The following is a 16,455-nucleotide window of genomic DNA, read 5'->3' as shown; positions in this document are numbered from 1 at the left end:
AGGTAAGTTAGGTAGTCGAATAACAATTAACTCATGAAAACTTGGCTTATTAAGAAAATCGGGCCTTGCATAGTAGGCTGAGAAGTGCGTTCTGGCTACTAGGTACGACGTATATATATATATATATATATATATATATATATATATATATATATATATATATATATATATATATATATATATATATATACATATATATATATATATATATATGTCGTACCTAGTAGCCAGAACTCACTTCTCAGCCTACTATTCAAGGCCCGATTTGCCTAATAAGCCAAGTTTTCCTGAATTAATATATTTACTATAATTTTTTTCTTATGAAATGATAAAGCAACCCTTTTCTCTATGTATGAGGTCAATTTTTTTTTATTGGAGTTAAAATTAACGTAGATATATGACCGAACCTAACCAACCCTACCTAACCTAACCTAACCTATATTTATAGGTAAGGTTAGGTTAGGAAGCCAAAAAAAGCTAGGTTAGGTTAGGTTAGGTAGGTTAGGTAGACGAAAAAACATTAATTCATGAAAACTTGGCTTATTAGGCAAATCGGGCCTTGAATAGTAGGCTGAGAAGTGCGTTCTGGCTATTAGGTACGACATATATATATATATATATATATATATATATATATATATATATATATATATATATATATATATATATATATATATACATATATATATATATATATATATATATATCTGAGGTCTACAAAGCAGCCCTTTCTTTTCCACCTGGGTCAGCAGGCGGCTTTACAGGGTTAAAACCTCAACACATCAAGCAAATGTTAAATCCTGCGGTTGGTGATGCTGCACAAGATCTTCTTATGGAACTCACAAGGTTCGTCAACATGTGCCTGGCTGGTGATATACCTGAGGTCATCAGGCCTCTCTTTTTTGGTGCCTCCCTCTGTGCTCTCAAAAAGAAGGACGAAGGAATCAGGCCAATCGCTGTTGGCAACACTCTCCGACGCCTGATTGCCAAGGCTGCTACAAGGGTTGTCAGCCAGCAAGCGGCTGAATTGCTGAAACCAATCCAGCTAGGATTTGGAATCCCCCAAGGCTGTGAAGCGGCTGCCCATGCAGCACGAGCATACATCACCAACATTTCTGATGAAAAGGCCCTGCTCAAACTGGACTTTAAGAATGTCTTCAACATGGTCAGAAGAGATGCAGTACTTTGTGCCGTACATCGACATTTCCGGCCCCTCTACCCGTTCATACTATCGTGCTACAGTGGTGAGTCAAAACTGCTCTTTGGTGAACATGAAATCAGATCATGTGAAGGTGTTCAGCAAGGTGATCCTCTTGCTCCCCTTCTTTTCTGCTTAGTCTTAAAAGAAATCACCGAAAGCTTGTCCAGCGAGTTCAACATCTGGTTTTTGGATGATGGCACTATAGCTGGCACCGTAGACCATCTCTTGGCAGATATCAGGAAAATAAAGGAGCAAGAAGTAAGCCTGGGTCTTGTCCTGAACCCTTCCAAGTGTGAAGTAGTCTCTTCCAACCCAGACATCGTAGCTAGAATAAGGTCTGCCTTGCCTGGAGCCCATGTCATTAGGGCCGAGAACAGCACCCTCCTTGGAGCCCCCCTCGGGTCTAACGCCATTGAGGAGATCCTTGACAAGAAAATCGCAGACCTTCGGAGGATGAAAGACAGAATAGGTGACATCGATGCCCACGATGCTTTTTATCTCCTCACCAAATGCCTATCCCTTCCGAGGCTAACCCACTTTCTGAGGTGCACCCCATCTTACGACAGCCGAAAGCTTGAAGAGTATGACCTCTTACTGAAGACCATGCTGGAAAAAGTCGTTAACCTCTCCCTCAACGAATGCCAGTGGAAACAAGCCACTCTTCCTGTTAGGCTCGGTGGCTTGGGTGTCCGCACTGCTACCCAAATTGCTGTCCCAGCCTTCCTGTCTTCCTCCTCAGCATCAGATGACCTGGTTAAGGAAATTCTACCTGACAAAGAAGCCACAGCTTTGCTGGAGGCAGCAACAACCCCCAGTGATCGTGCACGCCTCACAGCTTTGCAGGCTCCCCATGCAGGGGACTTCCTTTTGGCAGTCCCTATGTCTGCGACAGGCACACGTCTTGATCCGCAGGAGCTCCGTATTGCAGTCGCTCTCCGTCTTGCTGCCCCTATCCACACTGTTCATAGGTGTATTTGCGGCGAGGCAGATGCTGACGAATATGGACTGCATGGCCTGCACTGTGGAAAATCTGGTGGTTGGCACACTAGACACGACGAAGTCAATGACATCATTAAAAGAAGCCTTGCCTCTGCTCAGTGTCCAGCGGAGAGAGAGCCCCGCAACCTACTGAACCGTGACTCTGTTAGCTTTGCCGGCCGACCAGACGGGATCACACTGCGACCGTGGAAGGGTGGCAGACAGTTGGCATGGGACTATACTTGTGTATCCACCCTGGCAACCACATACATCAACCTCTCTACCGGCACAGCAGGAGCCGCGGCGACACGCAGAGAAAGAGACAAGTCAGCCAAGTACAGGCAATTAGATCATCGGTACAACTTCGTTCCAATAGAGTCTGAGACCCTAGGCCCATGGGGAGAGAGTGCAAGAAGGTTTCTTAAGGATCTTGGTTCCAAGCTCTTTGACACCACAAGAGACCCTAGAGCAGCAAGTTTTCTCTTTCAGCGCCTCAGTGTCGCGATCCAGAGGGGAAATGCTTGCTGCATCCTCCGTTCATGCCCGGCGTCGGAGGAGTTCGAGGAAATCTACAGCCTCTAGGAAGCGAACTTTTTTGTGTGTCCTCTTAATGTTGATTTTTTGTATAAAATCAGATATGTAACTGTATAACCTTGCATAATGAACTGTGTGCTTTTCTCCTACCACCCCCATCCTTTTTTTTTTTTTTTTTTTTTTTTTCTTTATTGTGTATTTAAAGGTTACAAAACATACAAGACAAATGCCTAAAGGTTATGGATCTCTTGAAGCTCCTCCGCGTCTGGACAGGAACCGAGGACACAGCAAGCATTTCCCCTCTGGATCGCCACACTGAGACGCTGAAACAAACAACTGGAAGCCCTTGGGTCTCTGGTGACGTCAATGAGCTTGGAACCCAATTCCTTGAGAATGGTGGGAATATATATATATATATATATATATATATATATATATATATATATATATATATATATATATGCGAACAAGCCTGAATGGTCCCCAGGACATTATGCAACTGAAAACTCACACCCCAGAAGTGACTCGAACCCATATTTCCAGGAGCAACGCAACTGGTATGTACAAGACGCCTTAATCCACTTGACCATCACGACCGGACTAATGAGGTGATAGCCGAGGCCATTTGAACCACCCCACCACCGGCACTCGGATAGTAATCTTGGGCATAGCATTTTACCAAATCACCTCATTCTTTGGGGCACACGTGAGGAACACAAATGCGAACAAGCCTGATTGGTCCCCAGGACAATATGCAACTGAAAACTCACACCCCAGAAGTGACTCAAACCCATACTCCCAGGAGCAACGCAACTGGTATGTACAAGACGCCTTAATCCACTTGACCATCACGACTGGACTAATGAGGTGATAGCCGAGGCTATTTGAACCACCCCATCGCCGGCACTCGGATAGTAATCTTGGGCATAGCATTTTACCAAATCACCTCATTCTTTGGGGCACACGTGAGGAACACAAATGCGAACAAGCCTGAATGGTCCCCAGGACAATATGCAACTGAAAACTCACACCCCAGAAGTGACTCGAGTGCCGGCGGTGGGGTGGTTCAAATAGCCTCGGCTATCACCTCATTAGTCCGGTCGTGATGGTCAAGTGGATTAAGGCGTCTTGTACATACCAGTTGCGTTGCTCCTGGGAGTATAGGTTCGAGTCACTTCTGGGGTGTGAGTTTTCAGTTGCATATTGTCCTGGGGACCATTCAGGCTTGTTCGCATTTATGTTCCTCACGTGTGCCCCAAAGAATGAGGTGATTTGGTAAAATGCTATGCCCAAGATTACTATCCGAGTGCCGGTGGTGGGGTGGTTCAAATAGCCTCGGCTCTCACCTCATTAGTCCGGTCGTGATGGTCAAGTGGATTAAGGCGTCTTGTACATACCAGTTGCGTTGCTCCTGGGAGTATGGGTTCGAGTCACTTCTGGGGTGTGAGTTTTCAGTTTGATATATATATATATATATATATATATATATATATATATATATATATATATATATATATATATATATATATATATATATATACATATATATATATATATATATATATATATATATATATATATATATATATATATATATATATATATGTCGTACCTAGTAGCCAGAACGCACTACTCAGCCTTCTATGCAAGGCCCTATTTGCCTAATAAGCCAAGTTTTCATGAATTAATTGTTTTTCAACTACCTAACCTACCTAACCTATCCTAACCTAACTTTTTTGGCTACCTAACCTAACCTAACCTATAAAGATAGGTTAGGTTAGGTTAGGTAGGGTTGGTTAGGTTCGGTCATATATCTACGTTAATTTTAACTCCAATGAAAAAAAATTCACTTCATATATAATGAAATGGGTAGCTTTATCATTTCGTAAGAAAAAAGTTAGAGAAATATTATAATTCATGAAAACTTGGCTTATTAGGCAAATCGGGCCATGCATAGTATGCCGAGAAGTGCATTCTGGCTACTAGGTACGACATATATATATATATATATATATATATATATATATATATATATATATATATATATATATATATATATATATATATATATATATGTCGTACTTAATAGCCAGAATGCACTTCTATGCCTACTATTCAAGGCCCGATTTGCCTAATAAGCCAAGTTTTCATGAATTAATATATTTTCTCAAATTTTTTTCTTATGAAATGATAAAGCTACCCATTTCATTATGTATGAGGTCAATTATTTTTATTGGAGTTAAAAATAACGTAAATATATGACCGAACCTAACCAACCCTACCTAACCTAACCTAACCTATCTTTATAGGTTAGGTTAGGTTAGGTAGCCGAAAAAGTTAGGTTAGGTTAGGTTAGGTAGGTTAGGTAGTCGAAAAACAATTAATTCATGAAAACTTGGCTTACTAGGCAAATCGGGCCTTGAATAGTAGGCATAGAAGTGCGTTCTGGCTATTAGGTACGACATATATATATATATATATATATATATATATATATATATATATATATATATATATATATATATGTCGTACCTAGTAGCCAGAACGCACTTCTCAGCCTACTATACATGGCCCGATTTGCCTAATAAGCCAAGTTTTCATGAATTAATTGTTTTTCGACTACCTAACCTACCTAACCTAACCTAACCTGACGTTTTCGGCTACCTAACCTAACCTAACCTATAAAGATCGGTTAGGTTAGGTTAGGTAGGGTTGGTTAGGTTCTGTCATATATCTACGTTAATTTTAACTCCAATAAAAACAAATTGACCTCATACATAATGAAATGGGTGGCTTTATCATTTCATATGAAAAAAATTAGAGAAAATATATTAATTCAAGAAAACTTGGTTTATTAGGCAAATCGGGCCTTGCATTGTAGGCTGAGAAGTGCGTTCTGGCTACTAGGTACGACATATATATATATATATATATATATATATATATATATATATATATATTGTGACGATAATCTCCTTCAAGAGATTGAGCCTGCTCTTCCCTCCAAAATTACGTCTTCACAATTATATAAAAAGACTATGGAAGAAATGTCCAACAACGACAACAACACCAGCAAGGCTTGCAAGGGTGAGCAGAAACGTATGCAACCAGCCACCTGTTCGAACTCCAACCACCAAACTACCCGTTGATCGCTACGGCTCCGCTGATTGGTCGCCGGTCTGGCTGCACCTGCACTCGCCCCCAATACTACCTGATGTCTGGGGTCGCCCCAACATCAGTCCTCAGAATGTTCCGTGCTTTCGTAGCCAGCACACCTCCCAGCTAGACTCTAGAGTGTACTGAGAGAGGTGGTGGCTTTAAGCCAATATTCCAGCACCTCCCACTTACTGTTGTATTGCACTTCTTGTTATTTTGCCTTAACGTAACTTTTCATTTTGTCATTTAAGAATTCTTATTATTTTGATTCATTGATTTTATTATAAGAATTTGTTTGTGCATTATTTTCATGTTTTGATTTATTTAACGTCATTAAAATTTCATTGTTAAAGTTTTACTTGTGTTTTGTGTGTCTTCTCCTTACCTTACCACAGACGAAGTTCCAGTTTTTCTATTTTTTTTTATAACTATGTGACGAGGCCATACCCCTAGCCTTAAACAGCCGAACACCAACGCGTTACCGTCACAAGTTTTATGGGGGCCTGTCCGGGAGCTTCACTCAGGTACTGGTGCCAAGTGGTAATTTATGGTAAGCGTATTTAACTTTGTTAACGTAGCTTTACTATTTTTCATTCAATTTCATTTTTTATAAGGTGCGGTGTATTGTGCATTACGAGAGTAACATATAGTGAAGGTGAGACAACTTTGGATTACGTGGTGACTGTAGGCCTCAGTCATACTCTTAATTGGTCATCTCTCCCTCCATGTTATTACTCGTATTTACCATCTATGTCCCTTGAATATTTCTCATTCTGACAGATCATCATATTGGTACCCTGGTACTGTGGTCTGCCCCGGGTCAAGAGTACCCAATCTTCTGCAATCTGACTGTAGGAGGACAAAGAGGGCCATAGTTCCTCTAGCTCGAACTTTAGTTGCTGAATTGGGACCTCAGCAGCAGTTCTCGTCACCAGTTGACACCTCGCACCCCTACACGTCAGTCAGAGATGATGATACATACAACGGTAGGGAATTAGCTTATTTTTTCAGAGCACAAAAGTTCGCTAATTCTGTAAGTATCATATTAAATTCAGTAGGAAAAACTTGCTTTATGTCCTATAGAGACTTGGCAAGGTATGCCTACATCCTTGGACTACCAATTTTACTTTTGAAGCATTTAACTGTTTCATTTGTTTTCGAAACTCTGTTTCATTTGTTAGTAGGATTTTCTTGCCCTTATTCTCTTACATGAGTACCGGGTACAAGATTTCCTGCGCCCTTGATTTAATTTAATCATTTAATATCTTTCACTTAACGTTAATTGTTAAAGATCACACAGGATAGGTACCAGTTGCCACGTTGTCCTGTTTCTGACATTTCATTATTGAACATTCGTGTACCTTTATTTGCTAATTTCACCATGTTTCGTCTCCAAACTTTCCGTGCAAATCCAGCAGGTGAAATAGGGACTTTAAGTCGTGCCAAGAGGACTGAACTACAAACTCTTGCACATGAGTATCAACTAGAAGTTCCCTACCAAGCCAACAAAAATGACCTACACAACCTGTTGCTGGATTACTATTTAGAGCAAGGTAAGATAGACTCTGAAACTCGTGAAACTTACTATATTGCAGATAAAACTGATTTGGCAACGCTGAAACTCAAACTAGAGCTGGCCAAGATTGAACGTGAGCAGCAAAGGGAAGCCCTCGAACAACAAGAACGAGCTGCTGCCATACGAAGAGAGGAACAAGAACGAGAAATCACCCTCAGAGAACGTGAAGCTGCCTTGAGGAGAGAAGAACACGAACGTGGACTCGCCCTCCAGGAACGTGAGGTTGCACTACTCCAGGAGCGGGAACGAGTACAGCTTGAAACCAAACGACGCGAGTTGGAGATGCAACGCGAACATGACAAGCAACAAGCGACTCTGGCTCTAGAGTGTCGTCAACGGGAATACACGTTGGAAACTTCACACCTCGCTCAACGCCAGCAAGCTACTGCCAATCTTCCCGTCAGTTTTAATATATCACATGCAAGTAAGTTAATGCCATCCTTTGTAGAAGCAGAAGTTGATGTGTTTTTCACCACCTTTGAAACCCTTGCTAATCAACTCAGTTGGCCTGTCGACCGATGGGCCACACTTCTCAGAGTCCATCTTACAGGTAGAGCTGCAGTCACACTCAGTACTTTGGCGTCTGAGAATGACTACTACACTCTGAAACAAGCAGTGTTGGACGCCTACCTACTTTCCACCGAAAGTTATAGAAGGAAATTCCGTGACCACCTGAAGGCAAGTACCACTACCTTCCTCGAGTTTGCTAACACGAAACGGAGGTATTTCATGAAATGGCTGGAAGCAGCACATGTCTCTACTTTTACAGAACTCGTCAACCTGATGCTTGTTGAAGAATTCTTGAGACGTGTGCCGCCTCCTGTCCGCCTCTACTTAGCAGATAAAGAAGAAACCGACTACCTGAAGTGTGCTAAGTCGGCTGACACTTACAGCCTCATCCACCGGCTGACACCTGAACCATCCTCCAGTAAGAAGTCATGGTACAGTTACGAGAAGGTGAGCCCCGATCAAGCTGGTTCACAACTGTACTGCAAATATTGTAGACTCTATGGACATACCATAGACAAGTGTGGTAAGTCTCAATACAAGGGAACCACTGACCAACAACGACCCAAACCAACTCCTCCTAAGTCCGGTAAGCCTGTGATGAATGTTGGTGTTGATGTTAATGATCTTTCTCTTTTCAGTAACCACCTGTATACTGGAACTGTCTCTGCCAACGGTTCAAATCCGGAGGGACGTTTCAAATTGAAGATCTTGAGGGACACAGCGGCTCTACAATCGATCATCTTGAAGTCTGCTGTGCCCAACATAGTCTACACCGGGGAAACAGTCTTCATCACTGACCTCACTGCTACCACTCCATACCCTCTCGCCAGAGTCCACCTGGATTGTCCCTACGTGAACGGGGAAGTCCAAGTCGCCGTCAGGGAAAAGCCTTTTCCCATGCCTGGAGTGCAACTTCTCCTAGGCAACGACTTGGCAGAAGACCTGCAACCAACCAACCTGATCGTCATGGACAAACCCCAGGTGTGTAACTCTGTGCCAAGTAACCCTATTCTTGAGTATGTTCCAGCAGAGGTTCAAGAGAGTGATGATGTTTCTCCTCCGGTTCTCGTGACCACCCGTGCACAAGCCGCACGTCCACAGCCAGCCGACTCTACTGCTACCGCTGTCCCTCAAGACCCTCAGAAACTACCCCCGCATCTGACCAAGTTGGAGTTCCGTAAGTTGCAGAGGGAAGATCTTACTTTAACACCATTGTTTTTCCAGGCTGAGACTCAACCCGACAGTATTCCTGGGTTCTTCCTAGAGAACGACTTGCTCTACCGCAGATATAGACCCAGTAAACTGAAGGAGGAGGACGATTGGGCCAACACCGAACAACTTGTGATTCCCACCAGCCTGCGGCCCACTATTCTACACCTGGCCCATGGAGCATTCTCCCACTACGGCTTCAACAAGACTTACCATGGGATTCGCCAAGACTACTACTGGCCAGGTATGGTAAACAACGTCAAACAGTACGTAAAACAGTGTCATACATGTCAGAGGGCAGGCAAACCGAACGTCTCCATTCCCAGAGCACCACTGATTCCCATACAGGTGCCTGCGGAACCTTTCCACAGACTCATAATAGACTGTGTTGGTCCTTTACCTCGGACCAGTTCAGGTAACGCCTACATCCTAACCATCCTGTGTCCTACCACCAGATTTCCCATAGCAGTTCCAGTGAAGAACATCACGGCTGCTACGGTTATCAAACATCTATTGAAGATCTTCACTCAATACGGATTTCCCAGGGAGATTCAAAGTGACTGTGGCACCAACTTCACCAGTGATCTCTTCAAAAGGACACTGGAGGAGTTCAACATCAAACAGGTATTGTCCAGCCCCTATCATCCTGCTTCACAGGGTTCTCTTGAACGTAGTCATCAGACCATCAAAGCACTCTTGAAAAAGTTTTGTAGTGAAACCTCAAAGGATTGGGATAAGCAGATTGACCTAATAATGTGTATTTTCAGAAGTCTCCCCAATGAGTCCCTAGGAGTATCTCCTTATGAGATGCTCTACGGCCGTAAGTGCCGTACTCCCCTTAAGGCTTTCAAAGACTCTCTCAGAGATGCCACCTTCAGTGAGCATCAGAATGTGCCCCAGTTTCTTCAAAACCTTCAACACATTCTAGAGAGAGTCCACCGCTTTGCTCATGATAATCTATTGAAAGCCCAGGTGAGAATGAAGACTCATTACGACCAGACCAGCAAAGTAAGAAAATTCAAGCCGGGAGACTTCGTCCTTGCTTATTTCCCTATCCCAGGTTCACCTCTACAAAACAGATTTTCAGGACCCTACTGCGTCAAAGAGTGCAGGAATAATAATAATTATGTGATAGAGACTCCAGATAGGCGGCGGAAGACCCAGCTGTGCCACGTCAACCTCCTGAAGCAATATAATGGTACTCCTCCCACTGTCTTGATTAATTGTTCTACCTTCACAGAACCCTACATCCACAGTGAGACCATCCCGGCTTCTTCTCCCGAAAGCACTGACAAGGAGTCGGCGCTTTCTAATTCCAAAATCCTTAATGATCTTCCCAAATGCTTTCAGGATAATACTCGTGCTCCTATGCCCTCTTCTAATTCCACTCTCACCTCGTCAGATAAGCCCTACATCCTCCATGTCGACGCCAATGGTACCGACGATGGTGGTGTCGTGATGCAGCAACGAGGCGAGAAGAATACACCTGTCAGCGACTACTGCTACAAGGAACGACGGAACAATTGGCAAGGAGCTACTCTTCCTCATCCTGAAGCTTCAGCACTTCACTCCACACCTGAAAAGTGCTCGGTCCACCATCAATACGGACCACACCACCCTACACCTCCTGCAGCACGCCCACTTCTCATCTCAACGTCTTCTACTATGGGCTTGCTAACTGCAGAAATTCAACCTGGAGACACGCTATACCAAGAGTCTGACAACATCTTAGCCCATGATCTCTCCAGAGTTTATGAAGTAGAAGCCACTCCATCCATTACTCCACCACATAACGACGTACTTCTTCCAGAACCGCAGGCTTCGGGGGAGAGTTGTGACGATAATCTCCTTCAAGAGATTGAGCCTGCTCTTCCCTCCAAAATTACGTCTTCACAATTATATAAAAAGACTATGGAAGAAATGTCCAACAACGACAACAACACCAGCAAGGCTTGCAAGGGTGAGCAGAAACGTATGCAACCAGCCACCTGTTCGAACTCCAACCACCAAACTACCCGTTGATCGCTACGGCTCCGCTGATTGGTCGCCGGTCTGGCTGCACCTGCACTCGCCCCCAATACTACCTGATGTCTGGGGTCGCCCCAACATCAGTCCTCAGAATGTTCCGTGCTTTCGTAGCCAGCACACCTCCCAGCTAGACTCTAGAGTGTACTGAGAGAGGTGGTGGCTTTAAGCCAATATTCCAGCACCTCCCACTTACTGTTGTATTGCACTTCTTGTTATTTTGCCTTAACGTAACTTTTCATTTTGTCATTTAAGAATTCTTATTATTTTGATTCATTGATTTTATTATAAGAATTTGTTTGTGCATTATTTTCATGTTTTGATTTATTTAACGTCATTAAAATTTCATTGTTAAAGTTTTACTTGTGTTTTGTGTGTCTTCTCCTTACCTTACCACAGACGAAGTTCCAGTTTTTCTATTTTTTTTTATAACTATGTGACGAGGCCATACCCCTAGCCTTAAACAGCCGAACACCAACGCGTTACCGTCACAATATATATATATATATATACATATGTCGTACCTAGTAGCCAGAACGCACTTCTCTGCCTAATATGCAAGGCCCGATTTGCCTAATAAGCTAAGTTTTCATGAATTAATTGTTTTTCGACTACCTAACCTACCTAACCTAACCTAACCTAACTTTTTCGGCCACCTAACCTAACCTAACCTATAAAGATAGGTTAGGTTAGGTTAGGTAGGGTTGGTTAGGTTCGGTCATATATCTACGTTAATTTTTACTCCAATAAAAAAAATTAACCTCATACATAATGAAATGGGTAGCTTTATCAATTCATAAGAAAAAAAATAGAGAAAATATATTAATTCATGAAAACTTGGCTTATTAGGCAAATCGGGCCTTGCATAGTAGGCTGAGAAGTGAGTTCTGGCTACTAGGTACGACATATATATATATATATATATATATATATATATATATATATATATATATATATATATATAAATATATATATATATATATATATATATATATATATATATAAATATATATATATATATATATAAATATATATATATATATATATATATATATATATATATATATATATATATATATATATATATGTGTGTGTGTGTGTGTGTATGCGAACAAGCCTGAATGGTCCCCAGGACTATATGCAACTGAAAACTCACACCCCAGAAGTGACTTGAACCCATACTGCCTGGAACAACGCAACTGGTATTTACAGGACGCCTTAATCCACTTGACCATCACGACCGGACAAAAGGAAGTGACAGCCGAAGCTATATGAACCACTTCCCTGCCGGCACTCGGATGGTTATCTTGGGCATAGCATTTTATCAAATCACCTCATTCTTTGGGGCACACGTGAGGAACACAAATGCGAACAAGCCTGAATGGTCCCCAGGACTATATGCAACTGAAATCTCACACCATAGAAGTGACACGAACCCATACTGCCAGGAGCAACGCAACTGGTATTTACAAGACGCCTTATTCCGCTTGACCATCACGACCAGACAAAAGGAAGTGATAGCCGAAGCTATATGAACCACTTCCTCGCCGTCACTCGGATGGTTATCTTGGGCATAGCATTTTATCAAATCACCTCATTCTTTGGGGCACACGTGAGGAACACAAATGCGAACAAGCCTGAATGGTCCCCAGGACTATATGCAACTGAAAACTCACACCCCAGAAGTGACTCGAACCCATACTGCCAAGAGTATACTGGTATATACAAGTATATATACCTGTATATACAAGCAACTGGTATATACAGGACGCCTTAATCCGCTTGACTATCACGACCGGACAAAAGGAAGTGTGAGCCGAAGCTATATGAATCACTTCCCCGCCGGCACTCGGATGGTTATCTTAGGCATAGCATTTTATCAAATCACCTCATTCTTTGGGGCACACGTGAGGAACACAAATGCGAACAAGCCTGAATGGTCCCCAGGACTATATGCAACTGAAAAATCACACCCCAGAAGTGACTTGAACCCATACTGCCAGGAGCAACGCAACTGGTATTTACAGGACGCCTTAATTCGCTTGACCATCACGACCGGACATATAGATAATGAAGCGGAAATAATGAAGCTGCAACTGGAGGCACAGCTGAAGTGGGAAGATCAAGAACGAGAGGCACAGCTGAGACGGGAAGAGCGTGAGCACGAAGCGCAGCTGAAGCGTGAAGAACGGGAAGCACAGCTGAAGCGTGAAGAACGGGAAGCACAGCTGAAGCGTGAAGAACAAAAACAAGAGGCACAGCTGAAGCGCGAAGAACGAGAAGCTGAAGCACAGCTGAGACGTGAAGAAGCACAGCTGAGACGGGAGGAGCGCGAGCTGGAAGCCAAGCTGAAACAGCAAGCGATTGAAACTAACAGAGAGGTTGAGTTGAAGTGGGCTTAGCTAGGGCTAGCCCTACCTGCACCCCCACAGCAAGAAGACCGCCGAGTGCGAGAGAGAGATTTACCGGTCTTTGTGCCCAATGAAGCTGAGGGCTTCTTTGACCACTTCGAGAGGGTCGCTACCTTGAAGAAGTGGCCGAAAGCAGAGTGGGTGGAGCTGGTCCAGGGCAGGCTCACAGGTGAAGCTCGCGAGGCCTACAACATGCTTGACCTCAATGAATGCACCAACTATGATGCTGTGAAGAGAGCAGTGCTCCACTCTTTCAAGCTGACGCCAGAATGTTATAGGAAAAGATTTAGAGAATGTACCCGTTCGCCAGGTAAATCTTATGCAGAGACGGCGAGGGACACGGAGAGAAAATTCCTGAAGTGGTTGGAATCTGAAGGGAATAAGTCAGCTGAGGATATCAAACGGCTCATGGTCATGGAGAAATTTATGTCTGTGCTCTCTCCTGAGATCAGGATTAGAGTCAAGGAGGCGGACATAAAGGACCTGAGGGCTGCTGCTGACAGAGCTGACATGTTGGAGGAAGCCTTGCGACCACGCAGAGAGGGACAGCACCGACCGCCAGTGTATTCCGGATATGGGAGCAGTTTCAGGAAGACGGACGGATGGAGGACAGGAACGAGTTCTCCCAAGTCCCACCTCTCGAGTGGAGACGGTAGGGGATTGAAGAGTTCTGTGGAACCGGCAAAGAAGTCCCTAGCTGAGAGTGCAGGAGTTGTTGCTGTGACGATAGATGCTACGAAGGAGACGACGGAAGGCGCGAGGAAGACCCACGGAGCGACTGCCTCTAGAGGCGTTGCCAGGGCGAGCGGTGGTGGAAGGTCACCGCCAACGAGGGTCCGCTGCTACAACTGTGGAGGACTTGAACACATCTCGTGGGAATGCAGACGCCCTAAGCAGATGGGGAACGTTCCTTTCGTTCGGGTGGAGGACCAGATGGCCGAGAGGGTACGGGATGAGCCAGTACCAAGTGGGGAGAAAAGAGTTCACCCGTTCGTGTGTGAGGGGACCGTAAGGATGGCGGATGCAGACCCCATTCCTGTGAAGATATTGAGAGACACTGGGGCTGATTTTACCCTGGTGAGTTGAACCCTGTTCCCCGAGGGTTATGAGAGTACCAGTGTGAGGGGGGGGGGGGGCAGATGTTACCACTGTGGGAGGCCCAGTGAGGATGCCCCTGCACAAGGTGACTTTAGATTCTGATTATGGCTGCCAGACCCGAGTGGTAGGGGTCTGTGCCTCGATGCCCAAGATGGAGGCGCAAGTCATCCTTGGGAATGACGCCTGTGGAGGATGTGTCCTCCCTAACCTCGTGAGAAGTGAGGAGTGCTTGGAGCACTATATAGCGAAAGGCACAGTGTTAGACGCCTGTGGGAACGAGAAGGAAATCGCCGAGGTGGCGTTCCCTGTGTGTGCTGTGATCCCAGGACGGTGCAACGAACACGAAGTGAGTGGATCTGATGGGGCTGAAGAAGAGTCGTCTGACAGCCTGGGAGTCGATCACCTCTTCGTGGAACCCGGAGGACAAGTGGAGGGCGATGACAATCTGGATGGTGAGCTACAGGTGACCCTCGCCAGTTCTCTTTTAGTGGACCGCACTCGTCTGGGGGAGTTACAGCAGGTGGAGTTCCCAGATTGGATTCAGGAGGCCAAAGGAGGACGTGTTGGTCCCGGGAGGGCCACCCATTTCTATATGCAGGACGGAATGATGAAAGAGCAATGGACGCCAGGAGTGACCGTGGGAACAGTCAACGAATACATAAGGAGCGTCTCGCATTGGCGGCAGGAATGCTGGTTGGAAATTAGGCTCATCAGAGGGAAGGACAACGGGGTAGCGGATGCCCTGTCCCGAGTACACTAAACCGATTTTAAGGGGAGGGGTATGTGACGGTGTTCCCCCTCTTATATTTCTCCCACGCCAGCTATAAGACTCATATCCTCTTTACCCGAACGTTCTCTACGTTCCGGGGAACAATTTGACATATGTGGGAGCATTAGGTGTTCTCGCGTTGGCGAGAAATTCGCAAAAGAAGAGTGTTTTGGCCAGTGGTTTAGGCCCTTTAGGACGCCAAGATGGCGCTGGCCCCTACGTTTTGCCGCCAAAACGTTATGACGTCAGTGGCACCAGATTGGTCAAGAACAGTGATGCGGAACAGGGACCCAATGAGAAACACCCCTGGCAAGTATGACGTCACGAGTGCAGGAGGGTCCAGACGGCGTCGGCCGTGGCGTCCAGGAGTTTGATACGGCACGTCAAGGAGGTCGGACGTGCGATAGGGGATCCTGTCAGTTTGACAGGATCCCCCATCTCCGGTGGATTTACGCATCACCAGTGGTCTGCCAGCACCTGGTGAGGTCTTCCTATATTCCATGTGTTGGACCGAAGTAGGAATTGACGAGAAATGAGCAGCAAGTGCTCCAGTGACAGGTGCAGCGCAGGAGTGAAATCTAGGCAATGACGTCTGGGACGTCTGATAGCTTCACCAGTCGGTTGATGATGTAGCGGCTGGGCCAATCCATCTTGAGGGAAGAGTTTGACACGACATGTCGAGGAGGTCGGACGTGCGATAGGGGGTCCTGTCAGTCTGACAGTTTTGCCCCGTTACAGTGGATTTACACGTCATCCAGCAGTCTGCAAGCACCCTGTGAGGTCTTCCTGTATTCCATGTGTTGGACTGAAAAAGGAATTGACGAGAATTGAGCAGCAAGTGCTCCAGTGACAGGTGCATTGCAAGAAGTGAAGTCTGAGCAGTGACGTCTGGGACGACTGTGCAGTTTCACCAGTTTAGATGACGACGTAGTGGCTGGGCAAATCCACTGAGAGGCAGGAGAAGAACGAAAACTAGCTGGGAATCAGG

The 16,455-nt window shown here is 44.8% G+C and overlaps 1 protein-coding gene across 1 annotated transcript; it reads left to right on the top strand.

Moving 5' to 3' along the window:
* The first annotated feature begins 13,273 nt into the window (after positions 1-13,273).
* On the top strand, positions 13,274-14,686 carry LOC138371734 (trichohyalin-like). Its single transcript, XM_069336756.1, has 2 exons — positions 13,274-13,570; positions 13,622-14,686. The coding sequence occupies exons 1-2, from the start codon at positions 13,274-13,276 to the stop codon at positions 14,684-14,686; spliced, it is 1,362 nt and encodes a 453-aa protein (XP_069192857.1).
* The last annotated feature ends 1,769 nt before the right edge of the window (positions 14,687-16,455 follow it).

This window comes from Procambarus clarkii, chromosome 36 (assembly GCF_040958095.1).
Source record: "Procambarus clarkii isolate CNS0578487 chromosome 36, FALCON_Pclarkii_2.0, whole genome shotgun sequence".
Lineage (NCBI taxonomy): Eukaryota > Metazoa > Arthropoda > Malacostraca > Decapoda > Cambaridae > Procambarus > Procambarus clarkii.
This window is presented reverse-complemented; position numbering and strand designations above follow the sequence as displayed.

What these genes read in the sequence shown, in the direction of transcription:
- LOC138371734 (XM_069336756.1), top strand. Translation starts at nt 13,274, where the DNA reads ATGAAGCTGCAACTGGAGGCACAGCTGAAGTGGGAAGATCAAGAACGA. An exon ending in CGATTGAAACTAACAGAGAG is followed by an intron (nt 13,571 to 13,621) that starts GTTGAGTTGAAG and finishes GCACCCCCACAG; the next exon opens with CAAGAAGACCGCCGAGTGCG.